The sequence below is a fragment of the Echinops telfairi genome, unplaced genomic scaffold (genome assembly GCF_000313985.2).
Source record: "Echinops telfairi isolate 266 unplaced genomic scaffold, ASM31398v2 ScPeMD7_11;HRSCAF=52, whole genome shotgun sequence".
In the NCBI taxonomy this organism is placed as follows: domain Eukaryota; kingdom Metazoa; phylum Chordata; class Mammalia; order Afrosoricida; family Tenrecidae; genus Echinops; species Echinops telfairi.
The window spans coordinates 41207615-41229893 of NW_022103908.1; the positions used below are offsets into that span (position 1 = coordinate 41207615).

The 22279-nt window shown below is 36.9% G+C and overlaps 1 protein-coding gene and 1 non-coding gene across 2 annotated transcripts in view; both read left to right on the forward strand.

Annotated features, from left to right (window-relative positions):
• ZC3H6 (zinc finger CCCH-type containing 6) overlaps positions 1-22279 on the forward strand; it is a gene marked incomplete at its 5' end in the record, with an annotated part of 51834 nt that overhangs the window by 2338 nt on the left and 27217 nt on the right. The window contains 3 exons of the mRNA XM_045287096.1: positions 11307-11429; positions 17371-17623; positions 21747-21877. Coding sequence (XP_045143031.1) covers positions 11307-11429; positions 17371-17623; positions 21747-21877 — 507 coding nt within the window. The remainder of the gene's footprint in view (positions 1-11306; positions 11430-17370; positions 17624-21746; positions 21878-22279) is intronic.
• On the forward strand, positions 20745-20886 carry LOC115868525. Its single transcript, XR_004045647.1, has one exon. It is a non-coding gene; the product is annotated as a U4 spliceosomal RNA (small nuclear RNA).

The window sequence follows — 22279 nt, forward strand, 5'->3', positions numbered from 1 at the left end:
TGCATATGTACATGCCTTTATTTAGATTTCTATAAATGCCCTTTGCCTCATAGCCCTTCCTCTCCTTTGACTTTCCTCTTGTCCCATTATCATGCTCAGTCTTCATTTGGGTTTCAGTAATTCCTCTTGGTTACATTAACCTTGATCATGCCCTACCAGGCCTCCCACACCCTCCTCAATTTGGATCACTTGTTACCTTGTCCCTGGGTTTGTTAACACTACTACTTTCCCCCCCACCTCCCCCTCTCCCATGTCCCGTTAGAACTGTCGGTCCCGTTGTTTTCTCCTCCAGATTGTTCATCTAGCATATCTTATTTAGACAGACCTTTTGAAGAGCTTAAGAGCAGTTAGCATCTTTGTCTTGCCAGCATAGTGCTTGGGGGGTAAACAGTTCAATATAGCTTCTTACTATGGAAAAATGCATGCAGTGCACATATTGAGGCAGTCTTTCACCAGGGAGAAGGGAAGTGAGATGATATATATTCTTTACGTGCAATCTTAATTTTCAACCATCAGTTGTTGCTGATTCCTGGTGGTCCCCGTGCCCAGTGCAGAACTGCTCCTCCTGCCGGTGGATACTTTCATGCCTTCTTCTTCCGTAATTGACTCCTTGCTTAGATGGATGCTTGTTTGAACTCAAGTCTTTAAGACCCCAGGCCCCATTCCAATTGATAGCTGAGCACCATTTTCTTTCTTCACCACACTTTATTGTAGCACCCTTTTCTTCAGCGATCATTACATGAGGGTGAGTGTGGAGCAGACCCTCAGCCCCGCTTGGTGGTCCTCATGGGGAGAGCCCCCGTAGGGTAGTTTTTTAAACTCTGAATTTCCCTCATAAAAACAGACAAGCGGTGATAAGAGTTGTACTTGCCCCCAATAAAATGATTTTAAAAACAGACAAGCAAATAGTGTAGCAAACCCCAAAATCTACAGGCTACCTCTACAAAAAGAGAAGGAGAAAATTATCTCCGTAAACCTCCAAAATATAGGACTAGGATAAAGCCACAGATAGCATCAAAACTAATATAGTATCAGTCATTAGAAGAAAGGAACAAAGCGCTGATAAAGAGACTTCCAAAAAACATAACCATAAGAGATGGAGGTCCCTACTTCACATGGGAAGTTCATGGGCTTACTTAAGAAAAACAACAGAAACTGGGAGAGGGCTTTACTAGCTATAAGTCACAGGTGGATACAAGAAGTACACTGGAATGGTGCTGAGATGGTCTGCTTCTGATGAACTCCTAATACTATTAAATCTTTCTTTTAGGACAGAGTCCCACACTAAGGAGTTAACTGCTAAGAGTAGTATCAAACTGAGAGAACAGGCATACTAGAGGCCAAGGAAGGAAATGATTAGATAAAAATGGGGGAAGATTACCAACATTATATCCATATTATTTGTATTTTTGAAGTAGTGACTCTTTTTTCATTTGTATTTCTGTCCTTAAAAAAAAAACAATGTTTAGCTCATTCATTCCTAGTATTCTCCTTTTATAAAATTAAAGTTATACTTTTTTCTCTATGTCCTGATTTAGCTACCTATACCCCAGTATTTTATATTGAATTCTTTATTATCATAACTAAAATATTTTCAATAAAATATTTTTATTGTGATTTTTGTCTTTGACTCCTGAGTTTTGAGGGAAAGGGTACTTCTTATTTCAAACATTCTTTATGTATATTTTAATGATTTCTACCTTAAATTCTTTGGAACCAGAAAATACAGTCTATACTACACTAATCCCCATACCTTACTGAAAGGTACTTTAAGGCACAAAAACTGGTCAACTTTTATAAAGGTTCCATGTGTGCTAAAAATAAGCATAAAGCTGTGTTCTTCATTTGAAAACAATGGGATGGGGCATATTTCAGAAGATATTAGACCATATTTTTTACTACTTCATATTAACAACAGAAGAGAACACTAGTGCCATGAAACTTTCCTAGCCTATTCCCTCTCTTACATGTAAACAACAGGGCAAGATCATGACCATATTCCATGTAAGGTAATATAAGAGAAAAAAGAATTAATGAGATTAATACCCAAATAACATAAGAACTTAATGAAAAAAGTCCTTGGACTATTGAGGCAAAAAAAGGCCAAGTCTATTATTAAGATGCAAACATTAGATTTCTATATAAGTGGACATAACACTATATGCCAGAAGATACTAGAGTTAACATATTTAAGTAAGATAAGGAAATAAAATATAATCTTACCCAGCTAAATACCAAAACCTAACTCACTGCTATTCAGTTGATTCCAACTCAGAGCAACACTGCAGGGCAGTGTAGGACTGACTGCCTCTGGGTTTCCAAGACTAAATATGTACAATAGAAGAATGCTTCATCTTTTTACCTGTAACAGCTGGTGTTTACAAACTGCTGACGGCACACCAACAAATAACCCACTATGCCACCAGGGTTCCTATGCAGCCATATAATGATCTTCAACTGTAAAGACCCCTGATCAACTGTGTCTACCCTGCTTGCTATGCCGCAACAACGTTTTACTCACATGGAGAAGGTCAGCTTCAGCTGAGGGCACTGGCCATGAGATCATTTTCTGCAGCTTTGCAGAACTGGTAGACTGTGTGTTCCCCTCTTGAGCTACAGGTGCGAGAGAATCTTCCGCTGCCTGCTAGGAACAGACAAACTCAATTTTCATTCCCTCCAACATGTATGCTTTGTGCCTATGGCTTCTGATTAGGAAGTCCAAGTGTTAGGCTGGGTTTTCTCAAGAAGCAAAACTGGTGACGCTTGTAAGTTTTATAGCAAAAGATTTACATCAAGAAATTGCTCACATGGTTGTAGAAGGGAGTACGTCTAGTCCGGCTTAAGTCTGTGGGTCAGATTTAGTTTCAGAAGCTACTGAACAAGAAGGAGGAAGATGACACAGGAAAACCACAGGCTGGTGGATGCATAGCTGAATGAATCCACAGTCAGCAGTGTGTTGATGTCTCCTGGAGTCAGCAATCGCTGTATAATAGGTGGTCATGGAACCAGATGCAGGATCCAGATCCAGCTTTAGAAGTGAGCTAGCTTCTGCACACTGATAGTTCATACAAAGAGTTGCCCACATATACATTCTGAATGAAGCCGACTTCAATTGTAACAAGGAAATGGTACCCCACCCTATTCTTTCCACAACTGCTTAGCTGTTTATTAGAATATCAAATGTTGCCTTAGGTAAATCTCTACAAGACTTCCCTGGGGTATTGAAAAGCAAGGCTGTTACTTTGAGGACTAAGGTGCACCTGACCCAAACCATGGTATTTTCAATGATGACCTCATATGCATGTGAAAGTTAGGCATTGAACAAAGAAGACCGAACAAGAATGCATTTGAATTGTGGTGCTGGAGAAAAATATTGAAAGTACCCTGGGCTGCTAAAAGGACAAACCAGTCTGTCTTGGAAGAAATATGTCCATAGTACTCCTTAGAGGCAAGGATATCAAAACTTCATTTTATATACTTTGGACATACTGTCAGGAGAGGTCAGTCTCCGGAGGAGGACATCATGTTTGGTAAAGTTGAGAGGGGGCAAAGGAGGGGAAGGTCCTCGATGAGCTATATTGACACCATGGCTGCAGCAATGGGTTCTAGAACAGGAACAATTATGAGAATGGCGTAGGACTGGGTACTTGGTGGCACCTAACAACAAAAAAGGGTGTGACTTAAGACACCACCCTTTGTTTTCCTTCGGTGGGGATACATAAGCTGGTCCCACTGTACAACTCTTACATCACATCACCTGGAAAGCCATGTTTCTATTACTGAGTATGGGTAGAAGCAAGAAGACCTGCTGTTTTCAGACCTTTTTGGCTTCTGGCTCTGGACCTTCCATTTCCATTTGGCTTGCATCAGCCTGACCATCAGATCTGGGACTGAACACACAGGACCATGTGAGACATTTTCTTAAGGTTCCTGTGTACTGTTGCAGCAAATCGCAGGACCCAGGGATGTGAGGGAATATACCGAAAGGAGGAGGGGGAGAGTATGGATGGAGAATAGGATCTTGGAAGAGTTGGGCATTTGGGACATCTTTAATCTTCAGCTCCTTGGAACTAGTCTGGTATTAATGCTCTTAAATTATTACCAAATAGTTATTTACAGAGAATAAAAGAATATTGCTTCAAATGACATCCTGGAAATGAAAGAGAATGGGAAGAAAAGGTTATTGCCTAATTTCTTTATTAAATATAGAATGACTAAAGGGGGAGGGGGTATGAAAGAAATAAGTGAACAGAAATACAGGCCTTTGGGGAATGATGACATTTTCACAATGTTAAGTCCAGCCAGGAACATGGTATGCTCTTCTATTTATGTTGGTCTCCTCTGGTATCTTGTAGAAGCATTTTGTAGTTTTTTTTTTGTACTAGTCTTTTGTTTGTCTGGTTAGATTTGCTTCTAAGTATTTCATCTTTTAAATGGATATTATAAGTGGTATTGTTTTCCTGATTTTCTTTTCAGAACTCTCAGTGTAAATGAATCTGAGTGATTTTTGTGTCATTCTTGTACCCTCCCACTTTACTGAATCTTTGAGTTATTCCAACCATTTTCTTGCTGAGTCTTTGGTTTCTTTTTTTTTAATGTATAAAATCGTATCTTCAAGTAGAGAGAGTATTAGTTCTTTGCTAATTTGGATGCCTTTAATTTCCCTTTCTTGCCTTATAGCTCTGGCTAAGACTTCCAGCACAATATTGAATAGGAGAGGTGATAAAGGGCATCCTTGTCTGGTCCTGTTCACAAGGTGAATGCTTTCAATTTCTCTCGGTTGAGAGTAATATTGGCCTTTGGTTTTGTATGTTTGTCCTTTATTATGTTGAGGAATTCTTTTTTATTCCAATTTATTGAGTGGTTTTTTTTTTCAGGAATAATAAGTGTTGAATTTTGTCCAGTGCCTTTCAAATCATGTAGTTCTTTTTTTAATTTATGTGGTGAATTATGTTGATTGTTATTCTAATATTGAACCCAGGGGCTCCTGTTTTGTGAGGCATTTCTTTAGCCTGCTTTCTGCCATTAAAATTTGGGGGGACTCAGGAGCCTCTTTTCATTTTTTAATCACTCTGCTCCTTTCAGCCCAAGTTGGCAGTGTTTCTGTTGTAAATTCTCTTAAGTTTAGTTATGGTTGATCTTGTCAGATAACAGCCACACCCAGAAATTTCTTCAGTAAGCTCTTTAGAGGTTATCAATTGAGATAACCTATGAGCTATACTTTCAATCTTCTCAGAGGGCCCCCTCCCCATTTAATAGTGCTCTGAATTACAAAAAGATTTTGTAATTACATTCTGGACTAAATCCTTAGACCACATTTTCCTAATAGTTCTCTAAATTTAGTCTTTGCTTAGGAGTCATTTCCTAATTCCATCTTGTTTATCTTCTACAAAGGTTGGCAATTTTCAAAATCGTTAAACCCTGACTCCTTTAAATAAAAACAAACAGTTCTTCTTTTAGTATATCTCTCTCTCACAAACAGCAAGAAGAAAATGTGTAAGGCACTTAGAATATTTTGCTTTGAAATCTTTAGATCTCCCAGTTCATTAGACACATTTTCAGCTTCCCATTATTACTAAATGCAGCGCTATGGAGAAAATAAAAATTTGATTGTTTTTAGAATTGCATATGCAATTCTTTTTCTTGATTCTACCTACCAGATCTAGATCAGAGTTCACAAAGGAAAGATCACAGTCCTCTAGACTGCCAACTCTGCCCAAGACTTGAGATGCCAGCTTTAGACCACTTCACATATGACCTGCCAGCTTTCACTATGCCCTTACTCACTAACTCACTGCCATCAAGTCAGTACCGACTCATAGTGACCCAATAGGACAGGGTAGCACTGCCCCTGTGGGTTTCCAATACCCTAACTCTTTACAGGAGTAGAAGGTCTCAGGTGTGCCCATCAGTGCCTCTGATGGTTGTAAGCTACTGACCCTGCAGCCCAATATGTAACCAGTGCACTTCCAGGATTCCATAACTATACCTTTGGTTCAGTAATTTGCTAGAATGATTCAAAGAGTCATAAAAATCTTTTTTATTTTTTTTTTTAAGTCTAAGCTTACTGGTCTAACAGAGACTAGTGGGATTTCCCAAGACAAGATGATGGCTCTTGGTCACTCTTGAGGTCTGAAACATCTCAGCCACATGGCTCAACTTTCAGACAAACTGTAACAGACAGGTCTATAGGGTTAAAAAACACCAGGAGGTACGAACTTCTTACAAAAACAAACTATACAAAATCAAGAAGGGAGCAAAGAATGCTGTTACATTGTGGGTCCTCTAGTAGTGTCATGAATTGAATGGAAAGCCAGTTTGCTCTGTAAACTTTCACTCAAATCAAGAAGTTTCAAAAGAGATTCCAGTCTTAGAAACTCATAGGGTACTTCTGCTCTGTCTTGGAGGGTTGCCATGAGTAAAATTCAGTTCAACAGGTATGTAATATAGTTAGTCCTCAAGCTTCTTTGCCCTCAGGATAACTTTATTAAGCTTCTTCTTTATAAAATTACCTGGTTCATGTTTAAACTCTTTAGCCTAAACAAACTGGGTAATGTATAAGCATTTTTGAGTTTTGCTATGTTACATACCTTGATTAAAGAAGAAACATACATAAAATTATTTCCACAAGGATCTTTAATTTTATTTGGTAAAATTAGGGAGATTATTCAAAGACATAAAACAGTGATCAAACAAAATACAGGCACACCTTGTTTTATTGCACTTCCACTTTACCGTGTTTCACACATACTGCATATTTTCAAATTAAAATGTTTATGGTCAACCCAGCAATGAGAAAGTCTGTCAATGCTATTTTTCTTACAGCATATGCTCACTTCATGTCTCTGTCACATTTTGGTAATTCTTACAGCATTTCAAACTTATTAATGCTGTTGCACGCTTAATAGACTACCACCAACAAAACTCCAAACCTAATGCTGTTGAGTGGCTGGTGGGTTTGAACCATCAACCTTATAGTTATTAGTCCAATGCCTAACCCACAGCACCACCAGGTTTCCTTTAATAGAATATAATATAGTGTAGACATAACTTGTGAATTCACTGGAAAACAAAAAAATTTGTGCGACTCAGTCTATTGTGATATTTGCTTTATTGCAGTGATCTGAACTCATATGCAACATCTCTGAGGACTGCCAACAGTATATAATAAAGAACGAACTACATAGAGACAGAAAATTAGATGTTTTACTGTTGCTAATTATGCAGTTCAGATAATTACACAGTGAAACAAGAAAAAGAATTGAGCAGGAAGGGTTAAAATTAATGTAAAAACAAAAATGGAATTGGAAAGAGGAGGAAATATTCAGTGATGGTGAATATTATGAACAGAGTCTGCAGAAGTTTTGGACTTAGGAAAAATTGGATAGGATTTAAGGCAAAGTAATAATTTATAAATTATCCACAAGACTTTGCACCCACCGGCCTGTGATCTTCCTGCATCATTGCATATGGCTTCGTGAGTCTGAAGAGGGATTTATGGATTAGAATTGGACTTATGAACTAGTATCAGCCTTATGGACTTGATTTGGACGGGGCTGGGATGTTTCCTCATATACAATTACTTGATAGAAAGCTCTTTTGTATACAATATTAATGTCTGGAATTGTTTGTCTAGTCGATCCAGCCTAACACAGACAGTATGTCTTTTTGCCTTCTTTATTCATTATCTGGTGATTTGATTCTCCTTGTTAAGAGTTCTATAGTAAGCCTAATACTTTAGACTTGACATTAATCGAGTATAATGAAGGAAATAATCTACCAATTTGTTATGGGTAAGAACAAAAATTCAAGGAATACTTTCAAACAATAAACAAACAATAGATACCAAGGGCTCAAGTAGAAAGCAAATGTTTTGAGAATGATGATGGCAACATATGTACAAATGTGCTTGACACAATGGATGGATGGATGGATTGTGATAAGAGTTGTACGCGCCCCCAATAAAAATGATTAAAAAACAAGCAATATTCTTAAAACTGAAGAAAAATGACAAAAAATTTTCAAATAAAAATGTTTCAGCTCTTCCCACTTAGTTGTAAAAGTACTGTATTTTTGGTGAAAGTATACATAGCAAAACATGGGTCCATTCAATAATTACCACATGTGGTGTTTAGTGACATTGGTTACATTCTTTAAATTGTGTCAACATTCTCATTATTTGTGTTCTAGTTATTTCATTCTCATTAACTTCATCCCCCAACTTTCACATTTATGTTTTTAAAGTAACTGTTGGTCATCTGGTCACACGAGTTAATTTTTTAAAAGAGCACAATGCTCAAAGGTGGCATTCTTTAATTTTTTAGTTAATCTGCTATTGAATTAAAAAGTATCTCGGGTGATAATTTTGATAAAAGTTTAAGGAATATCTCAAAGTTGTAGTCTCAGGGATTTCTCTAGCCTCCCTGGTTTTTTCTTCAAGTCTTGGTTCTTTAAGAATCAAAAGAAGAAAGAAAAAAAATCAAAAGTTTTGTTCCATGATTTTCTCTTTCTCTTAGGATCCTTCTGCTAAACTGGTGAATTGTCCGTTTGGTAGTAGTAGCCACAAAATTGCAGTTTAAACCCACCAGTTGCTCCCAGGAGAAAGCTAAGGCTTCCATAAAGATTTATATAGCCTTGGAAACCCTATACAGGGTACTTATGAGTTGAAATCCACTAGATTGCAGTGGGTTTGGGAACCAAGCACCGTCTAGTTCTGGTCCCTAACTAGAAGAAGCCATGATTCATGAAGACAGTGCTCTAGAATGGTTCCTTTTCTGATCCTTGGATTCCTTTATTTTCTTTTACTCCAGTTTTTTTCACTTAAATTTTAAGTGAAGTGTAAGGATTCTTCTATTTTCTGTGTAATTTAATTGCTAATTTTAGGTAAATACCCCCATTTTTCTTTCTTTCTCTTGTTAACATAAACTTCCTCACTGCCACTGAATCAGTGCTGACTCATAGCGACCATACAGGACAGGGTAGAGCTATACCTGTGGGTTTCTGAGACTGATTTCTTATGGGAGTAGAAAGCGTAATCTTTCTCCCACGGAGCATCTGGTTGTTTTAAACTGCTGACCTTGTGGTTAGCAGCCCAGTTCATAGCCTACTAAGTAATATATTTTCAGTAAGAAATACCATTTAAACAAAGAAAGGGTTGCTAATATAATTTTATATTTTAGTATAGTTTTTAGCATCTGGATTAACAGAAATAGCTAGAGTTTCACATCTGTTTCTGCATTCAGACAGTTGCTTTGTTATTTTGGTTCAAGTCTATGAGGAAAAACTGGCTTGGCAAAGATAGATGTTGGAAAATTTTAAAGTATTTTAATGGCCTTTTCATGTAATTATGAGATTCTTTGATACTATCCTTGGCTTTTTGAACATTCGGTTTATGCCACTTCATTTTCAGTTAAGACCTAAATGAGTACCTGTTTTGGCTATAAGTGAAAGGAACATTGGTGGATTAGTGGGTTCCACATTTAACTGCTAACCTCAAGGGCAGTGATTCAAATCCACTGGGCACTTTTTCTGGAGAAAGATGTGACTTTCTGCTCCATTAGAGATGCGAAGTCTTGGAACCCAAAGGGGCAGGTCTATACTGTCTTATAGGGTGGTTATGGGTCAGAATGGTCTAGATGGCACTGAATGGGTTTGGCCTACCTAAAGAAAGGCAGAAAGGGAAACGGGCATTTGTTTTGTAGGGAACCATTAAAGAGACAGTGCACACTGAGCAAGAGTAGCACCAGCAAGCTCCTTTCCTGTGCACTGCACTCGCACATCTCGGCTTCAAGTTAACTATGAACGGTGCAAACACTGCAGATTAGTGTTAGCTTAATTTTATGTGCTATTTGGTGTGATTCAATAGGTTATTTTTGGGATCATGGAGCACTCAAAAACTGTTGTTCAATATAAGTTCATGGTAATTGCTTCTTCACTTAACATTTTGACTTATGAAAGGATGGTGTGGTAAGCCTATTCTTCTTAATACTATATGTGAGCTACAAATACTGTATATCTTAGTTTCTGTTTTTAGAGGAATCTTCTTCCTTAAACAAGTCCTTCTTTGATAATCTTACTATTGCAATCTCTTCATTTATTCTTTTTAAGCAAGTCTTGCTCTGATAGTGTTTTTCAAGTAAAAGATTTTTCTGAATTGGAGTTGCCTTCTGTTAGTCACTGAGTAAGTTTGGCTTTTTATAAAGGGGCAATATTTAGTTCAAACCCTAACCAACAATAATTAAGTACAGTTGAAGTTTCACAGAATAATTGTGAAACTATTTCTTTATATCACTTATCAAATCAAAAAGTGAACACTATAAAACCTCCCTACCTTTAAGAACAAAACAATGAACACTACAAACCAAACCTTGATGCCTTTAAGAACAAAGCAAAGGAAAACACTTTGCCCTCCTGTACGAAGGAGAATTGAAGAATAAAGTAGAAGAAAACAGTCTTCCCCTGTTTAAGCATCAAAGCTCAATTTTATTCAGTTTTACTGAATTTCCCCTAGACCTACATGCTGGGAATGCAAGGATGATAAAATGCAGGCCCAGTGTCTTCACTTGATAAGATCTTCAAGAGCTCTTTGAAGAGCGCATACTATCTGAGAAGGTCATTAATTCTAACCAGGTGGAGAAGATTCAATGACATTTTTGGGGGGGAAATGACACTCATCCTTGAAAAAGCTTGCTTTTGATATTTTTCTATTAATTATGTCTGATTTTAATTTAACTTTTCTTCAATTGTGGGTTATATTTCTTATTTTAATTTTTTGAATTTTGGTGGCTTTTAGCATTAGGGTTGTTATGAAAAAGAACTCTAAAGCCAGGTAAAAATAAACGAAAATGAGGAGACTTCAAAAGTTCATGGAAAAATGAAATTAAGAAACAGTGAAATTTGCTGTGAACTATTTGAAGCCTGTGTGTGCATAGTGTACTGATACTATTGGATTATTTCTGTTGATAAGGAACCAGTTTTTACTACCATTAAAATGAGCTTTAATCTAGATTTTTTTTAGAGCATAGTTTCTCAATATTTCTGTTTGAAGTCCTTGGGCCAAAGGGGTGGTGAAGAGAGTGCTGACATAAAATTTCTGAGCAGATAGGAAGATACACTTTCTTCCAGAAACTTAGAAGGAAGTTGGTGTGATGATGGCCTATGGAGTAAGAATTGTCCAGTTCATCTTTCAGAGTGTATTCGAATATTATAATCTTAATTGGCACCTCTGAGTGAAACACGCTTATCTAGTTACTAACAAAACGTTTTTCCTTTTGTACATGTGATGTATTTATTTTTTCCCCCTTCAGCACAATTCTCCATCTAGTGATAACAGTTCAGATGACAGCCTTGCTTCAGATGTTGAACATACAGAAAGCTCCCGTAAAAAAGGAGCTGGTTTCTACAGGGATTATAACATTCCATTTCCTCAGGTATTGCCTTTTAAAGAGAATGTTGAAGCTTTCAATTTTATTGCTTTGCTTTTTGGTATTTTTGAATAATGTTTTATAAGACATATGCTAGAAACTTTAAACCTTTAAAAATAAAGACTATATAACAACAATACTAGTTCATCTAGAATTATTAGGAAATGAGGTAATAAAATTTGAAGATATATAGGTGATATCTACCTCTCTAAGTGTAAAAATTATTTCAGGTATTTTGAAAATTAATTTTAAAACATAGTAAACTTTCTATCATTCTTAAATATATTGCACTGTGTGAGCAGAGTCCTCTTTGTGAGTATGATTTATTTTCTCTACTAGAAAAATATTGATGCTCTCAAGAGCACTGGGGAGTGTCCAGGTCAATGTACACCAGTCTGAAATGATTTTCTGTTTTTTGCCACTCTGTCACTGTGTGGTGCTGGTTGGTCTAAAAGGCTCTATTCCTTCTATTAAGTGGATGTTCCTTGAGAATGATGAGGGCAATGAATGTACAAATGTGCTTTACACAATTGATGTATGTGTGGATTGTGATAAAAGTTGTATGAGCCCCTACTAAAGCAATGAAAAAAAAAAAAGAATTTCTATTAGTTGGTATTGACTCGATGAGAGAAAAAAAAAATTATGTTCCTACTCTCTTGGGAATTTAGAAATCAAATTGCTAATGCTAGTTAGAGTTAATTCTAAATTCTGATTTGCTTGAAGTTGTTCAGTAAGTGAAAACTGAAAATATAAGTCGTTATTAAAATGTCTCTTTAAGGTACACTGGTACAGATAGGAACTGAAAATACAGGGAATCCAGGATGGATGAGCCCTATAGGACCAGTGGTGTGAGTGGAAAAACAGGGAGGGTAAAGGGAGAAGGGGTAGGAAAGAGGGAACCGATTACATGGAACTGTGTGTGACCTCCTCCCTGGGGGACAGACAACCGAAAAGTGGTTGAAGGGAGACGTCGAACAGGGCAAGAAATGACAAAATACCCATTTATAAACTATCAAGGGTTCATGTGGGAGCGGGGAGCGGGGAGGGAGGGGAAAAATGAGGACCTAATGTCGGGGGTTTTAATGGTGAGAAAATGTTTTGAGAAACGATGTACAAATGCGCTTTACACAATTGATGTGTGTATGGATTGGGATAACAGTTGTATGAGCCCCTAATAAAATGTTAAAAAAAAAAATGTCTCTTTAAAATTTGAGTAGGAATGATATTCTCATTAGTAATTGTATTAAGTTAGGTGAACATTAGAATGTATATATTCAATATGAGGTCATTGAGTACTGCCATACTCAGAACATTTTTATAATTATTCATTAGAAATGTTTTAAATCCATTGAATTCACCAATCATTAATTTGGGGTCCAAATTTAAGTTGGATTTTTTTTTTTAAGAAATAGTCAGAAGTTATTTATGGACTCTTCCAGTGTATAAAAAGATGCTCATGATGGACATATCTATTTCACATAAGAAGACATTTTAAAATATCAAGTAATGAGATTTATAAGCTCTTGATTTATAGCCGTTACTGAGAGAAATCCTAAGAAGGAAATAAAAAATACTTAAAACAGGGATAGCATTGTGGGATCCAGCCCACATCTAGATGGGTTGTAAGGGATGGTTATATAATTGAAGGGAAGAAATCAAGAGGCAGACAAAAGTATTGGGGTGCTCACCTCTTCCATGGTATCAGGAACCAGGTCCGGGAGAGAGAGAAAAAACGTATTCTCACACCATTTTATATAGTCTTGGAGCATGCAAGCCCCTTAATTACAAGTAACTACCTCCATATCAAAGTGGGAAGTACCTTAACTCTAAGGTCCCTGAGCTCATTGGAGGAGTAACCTAACACCAGTACTAGGCGTAGGTAAGGGGGAGTGACTGTCCCCTAAGCACTCAACTCGTCTGCTCCTATAGCTCAAGCTGCCTGCCATTTTCTTGTAGGAGGTAACACTAAGGTAGCACTGTTATGGGAGGATATTGTGGGGATTAATCTTATTATGAGAATGTGATTGGGATTCATCTCTAACTCACAAGTGTATAGGTCTCCCTCCACCCAGAACCCTGGATTCCCAGGCTTCTTAAATATGAGAATAAAGAATTCATCTGCATAGACTTGCTTCCCATTCCTCAGTGTCCCATGAGCATTATTGGAGTAAATACACAACCCTCGGTGGTGACTCTTCTGAAGGACAGGGCTAATTTGCATGCATAGACAATAGTGTATTTGTTCTAAATATGTAATATTCTTTCAACATTATGCAGTTACTTATTGTCATCTTACATTGGCTGCTATCCAAGTATATGCCACAGATTCAGTGTGATTCTTTATTCAGTGTTTTTCTTTTGTTTTAAAAATATCAGTTAAAGAAATTACAAAAGGGAAAGAGAATAGTCTACATTCATTTTAGTGTTCTTCATTCTTTCCTGTAGACCTGAGTCTCAATCTGGTAATCAGTCTTTGATTCTTTCTTTCTCCTTTCATTTCTAGTCTTTTCCACCTCATGTCTTGAGTCTGAGTGTTTCTGCATGTGTATGCACTGAACGTTGCATTAAAATGCAATGCTCAGTTACCAACATGATTAGGTTCCAAAGACAAGGTTGTTATGCAAAAACATTATGTGGAAATGGAGAATGGCCACATCATATCACAAAGTGGAGAATAACTACATCACTCCATAGATGTCAAAGTATATCATTACACTGCCAAATCACTGAGAATCGCGATCCAGTCAAGTTAACACCTAACTTTAATCACCTCAGCCAAGCTATATGCTTGCCTTGCTCCTTGGCATTTGTTACTGCCAGATTTATGTTGTAAATATGCAAAATAATAGATTTTTTTTACTGTGGTCATAAACTCAGCATGTCAGATAGCGAGGTAGTCAATAAGCGAGGAATGAGTGTGTCATTTGTGAAAATAATTTGAGACTTAGGGTGACTTTTTTTCTTTGTGAGAGGATTTTCACTTTTTGCCAGATTTCTGGGAACTAAATTTATTACAATTTCAGAATATGAGACTTCTGGGACTTTCCTAAAATCTGTGCATCTAAAATAGGGCTGCAGCCCTTGATTCATGCTTTGAAATTCCACCCACATTGTAAACTTCTATTCCCACTAGACTTTGGACTCTTCCTTTTTTTTTGTTTGTATAGAGGTAGAGTCAGAAGTGCTAGTCAGGTTTTCAACTGATTCTTTTTTGTTTTTGTTTTTAATCACTTTATTGGGGGCTCATACAACTCTTATCACAATCCGTACATACATCAATTGTATAAAGCACATTTGTGCGTTCGTTACCTTCGTCAGTCTCCTAACATTTGCTCTCCACTTAAGCCCCTGGTGTCAGCTCCTCATTTTTCCCCTTCCCTCTCCGCTCCCCCACTCCCTCATGAACCCTTGATAATTTGCAAACTGTTATTTTGTCTTATCCGACACTGTCCGATGTCTCCCTTCACCCACTTTTCTGTTGTACGTCCCCCAGGGAGGAGGTTATATATAGACCCTTGTAATTGGTTCTCTCTTTCTACCCCACCTTCCCACTTAAGGGATCATCCATCCTGGATTCCCTGTGTTTCCAGGTCTAGCCAGATTTGTAAGGTAGAATTGGGATCATGATAGTGGGGGGGAGGAAGCATTTAAGAACTAGAGGAAAGTTGCATGTTTCATCATTGTTACGCTGCACCCTGACTGGCTCGTCTCCTCCCCGCGACCCTTCCGTAAGGGGGTGTCCAGTTCAACTGATTCTTTAGTGTTCATTTTTCAGTACCCATCACTAATTTGTCATTTCTGGGATGTCTTAAACCAAACCAAACCCACAGCCATCAAGTCAGTGCTGACGCATAGTGACCTCCCTACAGGTTTCTGAAACTGTCACTGTTCATGGGAATAGAAAGCCCATTCTTGCTCCCTCAGAGCTGCTGGTGTGTTGAACTGCAGACCACGTGGATCACAGCCCAATGAGTAACCACTACACCACCCAGGTTCCTACTTTTCCTGCTTTTTTTAGGGGTAGGCATGAACTACTTAGTCTATCCACATTACGATAAGAGAAAGTTCAGTAGTATTTCTTCCACATATATTTTAGAGTTGACTGAGAATTAGAAAATACCTCAAGTACACTTTAAAATTCCATTATGTTGGATAACACGTGTCTATTATATAACATGTATTATTCCAGATTGAATATTGAATTCATAGGCTGCAGTTAAATGAGAGAACTTTACGTAATTTCCCTTTTCTGTCTCTAATGGACTCTTTTCCCTTGATTGTCGTGGATTCAGTTTCTGTTTTAAAGAAACCATCTGTCCCCACAAATATGCTAGCAGCAATAGAACTTAGTAATCACTGAACAAGACACAGATACATTTTGTATTTTGACAAAATTCATCTTTTTAAAATTTCCTTTATTTCCTCCTACTCGGGCTTGAAAAAAAAAAGCATTTATTAAACCCTGCTGATGGGTGTGTTTTGTTATTTCAGTGAGCATGTAAAACGTGTCTGTGGGAGAAAGATGAGACTTTCTGCTCGCTGACAGATGTACAGCCTCAGAAACACGCAGGCAGTTCAGCTCCATCATAGAGGGCACCATGAGCCACAACTGACCTGACAGTGAGAGAGACACAAAGGCTTTTAAAACTCTCAGTGAAAGTTCTACTTAAAACAAGTCAGAAAAGAGTGCCGTTACAGTTTAAAATTGATAGGCTAATTGATTTTCTTCACCATTTATTTTCCATCTATTTTATGATGAATAAAGATCAGAATGATTTTCCAAATTAAACATACAAGTCTTTTCCCCAGGCAGTATTAATCTATCACATTTAAAATGCACTAAATTAAAATAAAGTCATCATCTGGGCATTTCTAGATCCTCAAGTTGTACGTATGTGCAGTTTTTTTCTTAACTGACAGAGGACATGGTGGAACTAATGAAAATATTTTAATGAATAAAGATACACTTGAATACTATTATTAAATAAACTTCCAGGTCTAAAGTGTATTTTTTGTTTTCACTTGGTTTTATAAAGGAACAATAAAATTATTAATCTAGTTATAAACAGTTACTACTAGGAAATTTCCAGAGAAATGGTAGTGTAGTTAGTTAAACATCGTGGCTGCTAACTGCATGGTCATTGGTTCAAACTCACTAACTACCCCACAGAAGAAGGATGCGACTGTGTGGTCCTGTAGAGATTGACAGTTTCGGAAACGCCGTGGAGCGTTCTCTGTCCTGTGGGTTGCTGAGTCAGAATCGATGGCATTGGGTTTTGTTAATGAGCAATTTATTTGGTCAGGGTTGTTTGTTTTTTTTACTGTAGAAAAGGAGCTGCTTTTTCTATTAGACTTCAAGTATAAACATATCCTTTTAATAAAAATTTCCATACATTTAAACAAAAACAAAACATTCTGCCATTGAGCCAATTCTGACTCTTAGCAACATATTGGACAGGTTAGACCTGCCCCTGTGAGTTTCCGAGACTGTGTACCTCATTAGGAGAGTTAAAAGCCTCATCTTTCTCCCTCAGAGCAGCTGGTGGTTTGTAACTGCTGACCTTGCCCAACGTGTACATATCTTTCAACCCAGTACTCCCCATAACTATTCTTTTTCTTATTTTCAGAAGGGCCTTTTTATTACTGTACAGAAGGATTTCCTGTATGATGCGAATTTTTAAGTATTCTTATGTATCATGAAAATATATATCTGTAAAAAAAACTAAAGCATGAACATTAAAGTGCTTATTAGTGTCAGAGGTAGCATTTACTTTTTGAACCAAGTTTTAATAGTGTAGGTAAATACTAATCAAGAGGCAGAACAAATAACTTACCTTTTCATTCTTCTTTCTCCCAGAGTTCTGGGGAGAAAAGATAACCTGTGTTGTATGTGTGAAACTGCTCTATGTGTGAAAGATTTCAATAATCATTGTCCATTTTCACTTAGCGTGGCCATATATCAGGAAGTTACATGACATCCCCCAAAGATCCACATAACAAAAAATTTAAAAATAAAGAATATGATGAGTACAGTACCTACAGCGATGACAACTTTGGTAACTACAGCCAGGAAACAGAGGAAGATTTTGTCAAGCAACTGAAACAGTATAGACAAGCCAAAGAAATCTCAAATTCTGCTGTAGGATCATCATTTTCTAAAGAACCAGGGAAAAAGCAGAGAATGAAAGGATTCCAACAAGGTCAGTCTGAAATTAACAATTTGTTTTATAACATGAGACTCTTCATCCAAAACAGTTAGTGGTGAAGTAAAAGTTTAGAGACTTACTTACCCATTCTCAAGATCAGCTTATTTTGTAGAACCTGAATTTGTTGTTGTTTTGTTTTTTTTATAGACCGTGTATAGTCCTTGAGGATAAAAGTCTACAAATATATAGATATGCATGTTGGCCTAATACTTTAATTAGAAGAAGATACTAATATTTTAAAAGTATACCAAACTGTCATGTTTTTCCTTCTCCCTACTCTCTGAGGTGAAGTAATGAGTCGCAACATTCTTAATGTGATTGTCATTTAGTTATTTTTGATTAAAGAAGTAAGCTTGAGTAAACTGCTTCTAGGATTTTATTTCTTAGCAAAATTCCTCTGACTTATACTGTCCTGGAGTCCAGATGTGGAGTCTAGGACCAGTCTACTTATAGAGAGGACATGCTCACCCTCCCCACCTGAGGTTTATCCTTCCAAGCTCTTCTTTCTTTGTTCTTTGAGGAATTGTGTATCACATTTTATTTTGACATTTGTTTTTCCCTTGAATTTTGAAAGTAATATGTGGTAATATGGAAAACTGAGGAAGGGGCAGTAGTAAAAATCAAGCTTAAAACAAAGATAATTGAAATTCCAATGATGGCAGAAATAATTACTATTACTATGTTTGGTTCATATTCTTTTAGAAATTAGAAATTTTCTGATCATTATTTTGAACCCAAAACTGCATATTATGTTACAACTTATTTTTCCCTTAATTATGAATTGTATCTCAGTTATTCTTAAGTTAATGAATAATTTCTAATATCTTCATTGTATTAGATTAAATAACATATACCATAGTGTGTCTTAACAAGTGTAGAGTTTGTGGGTTATAATCATTTCACATTTAAGTTACCTTCAATTTGTTTGGTTTTTAAACATCTTTATAAATATCACAGAAGACATTCTGGCAATTTTTTTTTTTCAAAGGAATTCCTGAAAAGTAGAATTGGTGGATCAAAAGGTATAGTTGCACGTGTAAATTTTTTTATCCATATACCAAGTTGATTTGCACAAAGATGATATTCCAGTTTACAATACCCCCACCAATGTGTGTAAATCTCAGTATCTCTAAATCCTCCCAACACAGAGGTCTTTTTGTTTGTGTGAGGTGAAAAAGTGATGTAATAAAAAATGTTAATTACTTTGAAACAATTTTTAAAATATTATATATATATCAAATTGCCCTTTTCTGTCAGTTGCCTTTGTTGATAATTTTTCTGTCATGTTTCTTCACGCTTTTTCTGGTTCAAAGAGTCTTCTTTTAAAGTAGTTCAGGAGCCCTGGTGGTGCTGTTGGGTAAATGTTGGATTGCCAGGCTGTCTGCTCTCCTGAAGGTGGTGTACCTCCTTGGAAACCCTATACAGTGCTACTATGAGTTGCAATTGACTGATGACCGTGGGCTTGGTTTGGAAGCTTATGTAGGCCCAACACCACTGACTGCATCAAGTCATTGCTGACTCATAGCAATCCCTGTAAGTTTCTGAGACTGTAACTATTTACAGTAGTAGAAAACCCAAACTGCCGACCACGGGGATCACAGCCCAACTCGTGATCACTACACCACCAGAGATCCTGATATTTGTCTTCAGTTAGTTGTGTATAAGCCATCCAAGCAATTCTTCTAGTCTACTGCTTCTAACTGCAGAGAGCATGAAAATCTGGAGAGCTTGCTAAGACAAAGCTGGCTGGACATACCCCCAGAGTATCTGATTCTGATTCAGGTGGGACCCCACAGTTTGCCTTTCTACCAAGGTCTTCAGTGATGCCCATGTTGTTCTAGATCAGTGGTTCTCAGCCTTCCTAATGCTGTGACCCTTTACTACAGTTCTTCATGTGGTGGTGACCCCCAACCATAACATTATTTTTGTTGCGCCTTCATAACTGCAATTTTGCTACTGTTATGAATCGTAATGTAAATATCTGATATGCAGGATGTTTTTTCATTGTTACAAATTGAACATAATTAAAGCTTAGTAATTAATCACAAAAACAATATGTCATCATATATTGTGAAATATTTATTTCTAAATACAAATAAATGAAATTTTGTCTTGAAGCATGGTGTAGCATGGGTAACAGTCTTCAGGCCAGGTACTCGTATGTGGGCATATCTGCATGTGGGAGGACCCACCTGGAGACAGAGGAGCTGTGTCTCAGTTCCTAAGATCATCAGAAATATGTGTTCCAATGGTCTTAAATGAACCCTGTGAAAGGGTCATTCGACTCCCAAAGGGGTCACGACCCACAGGTTGAGAACTGCTGTTCTAGATGTTTGAATGGCTCATCCCTGTATAAAAAACTTATTTCAGTTGAAGAATGCTATCAGGTATACTTTTATTTGTTTAATAAAAACATATTCTGGGGGGTGGAGGGACATGTTCTGCCTGCCCTCCACCTCATTCACAATAAAAAAATTCATTATAAAAAAATAACAACAACAACAAAATAACAAACATGATCCAGGAAAGTTCTTGATCAGTCAGAGTATATAGTGGGACAAGATCCTAACCATGAACCCCATCAAATGAATGTGTGAAAGTCTCTCACTCTGATTTTGAGAGGCTGTACTCATTCCTGTCTTCCCTAGAAGGCGTCCTGGTGCCACAGTGGGGAAGCACTCACCTGCTAACCCAAGTGTTAGTGCTCAAACCCACCATGCAGTCCATAGGAAAAGGATGTGGCAGTCACTTTCAATAAAGACTGACAGCCTTGGAAACCCACTTTGTTCTGTAAAGGTGTTCGGAGTCAGAATCAGCTGAACAGCAACAGGCCTAGTCTGTTTGCTATTTCCACAAAACACTTCTCTTTATATGAGGCTTCACAAAGTTCAAGAGAAATTGGAATTAAAAGAGTGGAGTTTGTCCATGAACATTTTGAAGTTACTATAATACTAAGCGGTTTATACAGTCTAAGAAGTAGATTGATTTTTATATACAGTTTTTAAAGTAAGGAGCACATTAGAGATTTACTTTTTCATACATCATAATGTAATCCAAGAAACTTTTGGGTTAGTTAACTTTTATGTTTTAAAGGCATTAGAAAATTTACTAAATTAGCTTTGCGAAGTGGCAGTATCATAGCCAATGAAGTTTACCTGAGGTGCAATTATTGCTAATTGAAAAAAGAAAAAGAAAATTTACTAGATTAATACAACTTGGGTAAAATAGAAAACAATTATTGTAACTTTTTACATAATTTTATCAATCAGTATCATTTTAGATATTTATAAATGCGAAGTTCTTAAAAGCTAAATGTTAATATAATTTTCCCTTATCTGTCAATTCCATTTTTTCACGAACTTTTTGAAGCTCCATTTTAAAGTTACATAGAAACTGAATTTGCGCCAAATCAACCATTATGACTTTTAATGTCAAAACCACCAGCTGGTCTGTGGGAGAAAGATGCTTTGTGCTCCCATGAGGAGTTACAGAGGCAGAAGCCCACAGGGCAGTTCTGTGTCCTTAGGGTCACTGTGAGTTGTAATCAACTTGATAGCAGTGAGAATAAGAGCCATAAGGTCTTCATTAAATATAAAAATATTTAATTCACTTAAAAACAGTAAATCCTTGAGACCTTGTTAGTGATCGTATTATAAGGAAGATTGAAAACAATAAAACTAGGAGGTTTGCATATATATATATATATATATCCTGTTTTGCTATTCTTGTGTTACTATCATCCCTTAATAAACAGAGGGACAAAAATAATAACCCAGTAAGAAGAATAAAAGGATTAATTCTTTCCCACTGAATCTAACCCTAATCGAAAGCCACTGCTATTGAGTCAATTCCAACTCATATCAACCCTCTATAGGGTTTCCAAGACTGTATATTTATGGGAGCAGATAGCCTCATTTTTCTCCCACAAAGTGACTGGGAGTCTTGAACTGCCAACCTTGCAGCTAGCAGTGTAGTACTTACCCAGCAGCCCCTGGCTGGACAGGTGGAGAGAAATACACTGTACATCCTTGACTTTATAAAATACACTGTTTCTTGTAAACTAATAGATTGAAATGCATTTTTTAAAACTATGTTAAATGTGTTTTAACTTTTCTAGGTCTTGAACCGAGGATTAAAAGTTATATTGGTCGAGGACATGATCTGCAGAAGAAAATCAAACGCAAAGACCGTGGGGGAAGATCGAATAAAGGCCCTAATATTTATTCAGGAGTGGATGACTTTCACGAGGTACTGAGAGGAGCTTTTTGTAAAAATAATTAAAAAATAATAATTTTATTGGGGGCTCGTACAACTCATCACAATCCATACATATAATCCATTGTGTCAAGCACATTTGTACATTTGTTGCCATCATCATTCTCAAAACATTTGTTTTCTGCTTTATTTAGCCCTTGTTATTAGCTCATTTTCCCCCTCCCTCCCTACTCCTCCCTCCCTCATGAACCCTTGATAATATATACATTATTTTTTTTTTTTTACTTCCGATGGCTATAACCTTTATTTATTTATTTTTTTGCTGTCATTTAAAAAAATCATTTTATTAGGGGCTTATACAACTCTTATCACAATCCATACATACATCAATTGTGTAAAGCACATTTGTACATTCATTGCCCTCATCATTCTCAA